Source organism: Lipotes vexillifer, unplaced genomic scaffold (assembly GCF_000442215.2).
Source record: "Lipotes vexillifer unplaced genomic scaffold, Lipotes_vexillifer_v1.1 scaffold1129, whole genome shotgun sequence".
In the NCBI taxonomy this organism is placed as follows: Eukaryota; Metazoa; Chordata; class Mammalia; order Artiodactyla; family Lipotidae; genus Lipotes; species Lipotes vexillifer.
In genome coordinates, this window is record NW_006789022.1 from 765903 (window position 1) to 772144 (window position 6242).

General features: G+C 49.9%; 1 protein-coding gene across 2 annotated transcripts in view; it reads right to left on the reverse strand.

Annotated features, from left to right (window-relative positions):
- The window catches only part of SF3B2 (splicing factor 3b subunit 2), a 14615-nt gene that overhangs the window by 6267 nt on the left and 2106 nt on the right, over window positions 1-6242 (reverse strand). Inside the window, exons 5-15 of one of the 2 annotated variants that reach the window (XM_007461963.1) lie at window positions 6176-6240; window positions 5913-5963; window positions 4675-4792; window positions 3879-3979; window positions 3421-3517; window positions 3164-3255; window positions 2563-2778; window positions 2273-2410; window positions 1873-1953; window positions 1438-1665; window positions 468-617 (exon numbers count right to left, since the gene is read on the reverse strand). In XM_007461963.1, the coding sequence (XP_007462025.1) occupies window positions 468-617; window positions 1438-1665; window positions 1873-1953; window positions 2273-2410; window positions 2563-2778; window positions 3164-3255; window positions 3421-3517; window positions 3879-3979; window positions 4675-4792; window positions 5913-5963; window positions 6176-6240 (1337 nt within the window). The remainder of the gene's footprint in view (window positions 1-467; window positions 618-1437; window positions 1666-1872; window positions 1954-2272; window positions 2411-2562; window positions 2779-3163; window positions 3256-3420; window positions 3518-3878; window positions 3980-4674; window positions 4793-5912; window positions 5964-6175; window positions 6241-6242) is intronic. The other variant, XM_007461962.1, reaches the window with a different exon arrangement.

Below are 6242 nucleotides of genomic sequence, written 5' to 3' on the forward strand. Positions count from 1 at the left end.
AGGGAAAGGAATAAAGACCAGGAAGTAGGGAGAAAGGCAAGACTCCCAGTGCAGTCACTAACCCACTATGAGAACATGGCCAAATCTAAGGACAGGCTTTCTCATCTGCTAAATGAGGACGTTCGAGAAGATGATCTCCAAGGTCCTTCCACTTCAAAAATTGCACGGTATCATGGTGATTAATTATTTCAAGCATCAGAAAAAAAAATACTTTTCTCCTACCCTCAATACTAAACGTTTCCTAAAAGCATGTGCCCTTGGCCCCTCTGTTCCTGAACCACCCACAATAAACAATGATCACCTCAAAGACATAGTCTGCAACTCTCTTTCAGAAAACTACCTCATCCCAAACTCTAAGGCTGAGGGGAGGGGCCCCGTACCTGCTTCTAGCTCCCAAACCCCTTTTGACCAAGAGTTACACAGCCATGACCAAAGGCCCAGCCTTGCCTCCCCACCCCCTCCCGGACCTCGTAGTATAGGTCCCCGTGGATGGTCAGCTTTGGCTTGGTCTGCCACTTGAAGAAGGCATCATGCAGTTTCTGGTAGTCAATGTCGATCTTCCCCATCTTGGGCCGAACCTTCTCGCGCATTTTTGACTTCATGGTTTTCTGTTCTTCCTGTGGAGCATGGCAGAAGACACACCATAGAAGGTATTCACCAAGTTCAACTCTTGGTAGGTCTAAGTCCCCACTCCCAAAAGAGACAGAGGGAAACCTCATCTGGCTCATTCCGAAAGTCACCAAAATCCTTCCTGCTCAAGCCCCTCAAAATTACATGATCCACGCTGAACAAAATAGATGTAACATATGAAATCAGCCTCAGCTATCTAGGTCAAATATTTTTTAAGCCATCTGATCAAGAGACTGAGCTCATCAGTTGCCTCTGCAGAGAGCTAGGTGACTAGAATCTAACTGGGAGGCAGTTTTCACCATGTGCTTTGGTACCTCCTGAATTTCTGCACTACACGCAACTATTACCTAATGAGAGTATTTAATTAAAAATTTTAAATTCAAGAAGTTACACAACCACCATACATTTCTAGCCACAAGTGCCTCAGGTTCACACAAGGGGCAGAGAACTACAGACACAGCAACCTGCAGAGGGAGGAGTCACCGTGTGCAAATGAGAGAGCTGGCAAAGTGCAGGCAGGGGGACAAGGAGACAAAGGGGCAAACCAAACCGCACAGAACCGGAAGTCTCAGCGGGAGCAAGAGAGCGAGCTCTGAGCATACAGGTGAGGTCTGCCTTTCGTGAGATGTCCTTCCCCTCCTGCCCTCCCTGCCATGTGTGACATGCAGTGCTGACTTCTAAACTGAAGAATAAATAATCACAATTAATGTGTAGGTGGGTTTTAGGAGCCAGATGCAATTTTGAAGCCGGTTGCTGCTAAGGATGTGGATCCCCCAGGGCAGATCTGAAGCCCAGCCAGGCCCTCACCTTCTCCTGCAGGGCCTCCCGCATCTCCTGGATGCCTGTGCGTTTGATGAAGTCGGGGAGCTCGAAGGGGGGCTTCTCAATGCCTCGTTTGCCCTGTAGGTACTTGCGCTTAAAACACCAGTGGCGAGGCACGGGCACAGAATTCCGAGTGGCCTTGAGGTGAACCAAGAGCTTGGGGTCCTGCGCAGTCACGTCGTGCATCTCCACGACGTCGGGCCGAGCCACAAGCTGGAAAACACAGCAGCATCCCTCTGGAAAGCCTGAACGTCTCAGATCTAAAGCTTGCTTGCTTTCTCTTCCTCAAAGGGCCCGTCCCAGGCCTCCTTCAAAGCCCTCCTCCCCACCCCGAGAGCAAACCCCCTGAGAGGTTCCGGGAGCTCCTCGTGTGCTCTCCCAGCTGGGCTCCAGGCCCTGCTGGAGCGTCTCAGCTCTCACCTGCTTGAGTTCAGCCACAGTGAAGCGATTCATTCGGCGCAGCTTCTTCTTGGACAGCTTGGGGGCTTCTGGCTTCTTTTCCTAGAACAGGACATTTTTTGTTTTTCTTGGCCTCACTGCACGGCTTGGGGGATCTTACTTCCCTAACCTGGGATCGAACCCGTGCCCCCTGCAGTGGAAGTGTGGAGTCCTAACCACTGGACAACCAGAGAAGTCCCAGAACAATCATCTCTTGTGAGCAGGATTCTTAGGTGTGAATCAGACCGCCCAGCTTACCCTGAAACTAAAGCCACCAAAGGACTTCTCCCCTGCAAGAGTTCCCCACGGTCCCTCGCTGGATGCATCTCAGCTACTCGTCCCCAGAGTCCTTGTTTCCCCAACAGGAGAGCGTGCGCCTCACCTGCTCATCATCACTGCTGTCATCATCGCTGTCCTTGTGCTCCTCCTCAAAGCCCTTCTTCTTGGGGGCCGCAGAGTTCTCCAGTTTATCAAGTTTCTCCGGCTCCTTCTCCTTCTCCTTCTTCACGTCATCAGTGAGCTGAGGAGGCAGACAGCGTGGAAACCCCAGCCCTGGGCCCCTCCCCGGTTCCTGAACCTGGCACTGAAGAGGTGCCCTCCTCACCCCGGCCGGCCCCATCCCTGCCCCTACTCTGCTAGCTCTGCCCCGTCCGAGGGCGCTCCTCCTTGCACCTTGAAAGCCTCAAAAATCCTCTTGAAGAAGATGAAGTTGGGTTCATAAATTTCAGGCTCTTCAGTCACGTACTCAATTTCCACATCAGCCGCTGGGGAGTCAGAGCCACGGGAGCGGCTTGACTCTTTGTCTCGGTCCCCAGAGCTCTCAGATGATGCCCCCCGCACCCGCTGGGGCTTTTTCTTCTTCTTTCGGTTCCGACGCTTCCGGTTTTTCTGCCAAAACATGGAAAACCAACTGGGTCGGGGAATCCAAGCACCATGCTTGCCTCCCAACCGCCAATCTCACCCAATTTCCCCAAGTGACTGAGAAAAGAGGGCTTGAAGTCAGACCAAAGTTCTACCCCTCTCAAGCTGTGTGCCTCTGAGTACATTACTGCATCTCTCAGAACCTCAGTTATTTCAGCTCTAAAATGGAGGCATGCATCACACTCAGAACTCAAAGGATTTAGCCAATTGAATAAAAAATACCTGTAAGATGCTTTGGACAAAGAACTGGCAAGAGACAGCAGCCACTGCTTATTGAACACTTAGAATAGGAGTTATTTTAGGGCCCAAACCCTCTCTCTGACATCCCTTCCAGATCCAGCTCCATCCATACCTCTTTTTTAGATATGGACACTGTGTCCTCCTCAGTCTCTGACGCCGAGTGGCCCAGGGACGAGCGAGTATCTGTCTCCATTTCCTCTTCCTCTGTAAGGGAGGAAGGAGGCCATCAGTCTCTTCACGGTAACCCCTCTTTACCAAGAGCCAGTTTCTCTCTCAAATCCTCCTCGGGGGAGGGAGGAGGGAAGCAAACTTGGCTTCAGCTCTGCAGGTTCTGTCCCTGCAGCCCTTGGGACACGGTGACACACTCACCCTGCTGAGAGTTCATCTCTTCCTGGCGGCTCTCCTTTAGCTGCAGGATCTTTTCCAAAGCCTGGGGGATCTTGGGGCCCACAGAGGGGTCATCCATCTGCCAGAGACAACCCAGGCAGAGGGGGTGATCACAGTGCCCTTTTTCCTCCGACACCTACCTCTTGTACTCGAAAGCCTGCTGGCCAGGTGTTGGGAACAGCAGATAGGGGACAACATCAACTGAATTCAACCATCCCTCAGCATCCCTCAAAGTGAAGCCCAGAACCCTACCCCAGAAACGTCTCCCAGACCCTACTTCCTGTCCTACCTAAGTATGTTTTAAGTAAATATGGCTCCCCACACCCAACCCCACCTCCAGAAGTTCTCCCATCTTCTCTGGAATCCTTCTCAAAAAATCTAGAAACAGTCCCCTTCTAAAACACACTCTCCTGTCCCTAGGAGGAAATCAGTAATCTCACCTCTCTGTTCTCATCTCCAGGAGGTGGTGGGGGACCACGAGGCCGAGGAACAGGGGCCCCCATAGGCAGGACAGTGGGAGTGGGACCCACTGGAGCAGCCACTGAGAGGAGAAAAAACAAAATCTCAAGTCAGAAAAGACAACTCACACATTTTAAAAATTACCTTCCTTGGGGCTTCCCTGGCAGCTCAGTGGTTGGGAATCCGGCTGCCAATGCAGGGGACATGGGTTCGAGTCCTGGTCCAGGAAGAACCCACGTGCCGCAGAGCAAGTAAGCCCGTGTGCCACAACTACTGAGCCTGTGCCCTAGAGCCCGCGAACCACAACTACTAAGCCCACGTGCCACAAAGACTGAAGCCCACATGCCTAGAGCCCATGCTCCACAACAAAGAGAAGCCAACGTAATGAGAAGCCTGCGCACCGCAAAGAAGAGTAGCCCCCGCTCGCCGCAACAAGAGAAAGCCCAATGCAGCCAAAAATAAAATAAATAAAATAACTAAATTTTTTTAAAAAGAATGATTTGGAAAAAAAAATCAAAACATAAAAATTACCTTCCTTGCTTCAAAGTCAGGGTAATGGTTACCCTTGGGAGAGGGGGTGGCTAGAAGGGTGCAGGGCTTCTAGGGTGCTGGTAGTTTTGGTTCTTGGTCCAAGTGCTAGTTGTATGGATGTATTCAGTTTGTGAAAATTCACTGAACTGTTCGCTTACAATATGTGCACCTTTTTATGTGATATATACTTAAGTTAAAAATTGTCATCATCTTCCTTGCCCTTCCCTTCCATTTCCACGGTCTTACCTCGAGGACCCAGAGGAGTGCGAACACCAATTTGGCCCATGTCTTGTGGGGGCCGAGGGACTGGCGTGCCCATCTTGGCAATCTCCTGCTGCCGTTCCTGCTCCAGTAACACAGCTGCCTACAAGAGGGAAGTAGGAGTTGGAGACACCGCTTTGGAAATCCATTAGGCAGGCAGCACCTGGCAAATGCAGCCTTTCAGCCAGGTAACTGGCCCAAGGAGAACTGATTAATCAGGTACCACCCGTGTTCTGACATCCTCGCCACACCCACACTTCCAGGCTATTGATCCAAGTGAAGGAGCCCTCTCACCACAAAAGAAAACCCCTGGAAATGACACCAATAAAAACCCTGAGAAACTTCTGGTTCCTAACAGAGAATTTAATACTTAATAAACACTACCTTCTGTTTTTTAACAAGATTTTTCTTCCCCAAGAGATTAAGTTATTTCTAAGGAACACTGAATGCTTTTCTTGTACCTACCCCTCAAGATCTAGCACAATCTGGGCAAAGACAGTACTCTGTAAATACTTCCATATTTGTTGCTGTTAATGCTTATTTTCTAATACTCCTGAGTGACGTATGGGGTAACAACTGATATAATGCATCTCTGTGGCTGAATGTCATGTATCACTCCCTAACTCAGAGCCATCACGTTTAAACTAAATCTGATACAAATGACTAAATTAGCCCAGAGTTCTCTCCAATGTACCTCAAATGATATCATGTAAGACTAGTAGGGGTCAGGAAACCTTTTCTGTAATGGGCCAGTCAGTAAATATTTTAGCCTTTTCAGACTGTACAGACTCTGTTGTGTATTCTCCGTTTGTTTTTTGTTGTGTTTTTTTAAACGATCCTTCAAAAATATAAAGACCATTCTTACATTACAGGCCATACAAAAACAGACTGTACTCCACAGTTTACCAACCCTTGGGCTATATAAAAGAGAGAATTATTTGGGAGATACTGGAACTTACTTACTGGAGGTAACCTCCACGGAAAACTTTTTTTTTTTTTTTTTTTTGTGGCCATACCATGCAGCTTGCAGGATCTAGTTCCCTCACCAGAGACTGAACCCAGGCCCCCAGCAGTGGAAGCGCAGAGTCCTAACCACTGGACCGCCAGGGAATTCCCTCCATGGAAAACTTGAATGGTACTTCTCGTTTTAGACACTAAGCACTAGAAGTGACAGACAACGAATTGGACCCTGAGGTCAAAGGTTAGGATGAGGGAGGCATTACCCGCTTCTGCTGCTCCAAAAGTTCATGTTCCTTCAGTGAATGATCTCCCTGCTTAAAAAAGAAAACAAGCTCATACCGGCACCAATACCCCACAGGCCAGTCTGCCACAACTCTGCTTCCTGGCGTCCTCTTCCAGCCTAGGGCCCAAGTCTTTGGTTCAGACCTTCCCAGAAGCCTTGGCCCCAGGATCCGGCTCTCTCTGAGGCTCCACTCCCCTTTCGGGACCCTGATGAGATCCAGGCTCAGGCTGCCACCTGCCCTACCTGCTTGGCACGCTCCTCCTGCTGCATTAGCAACGCCGCCTGCTGCTGCGCCAGCTTTAGCCGCTCT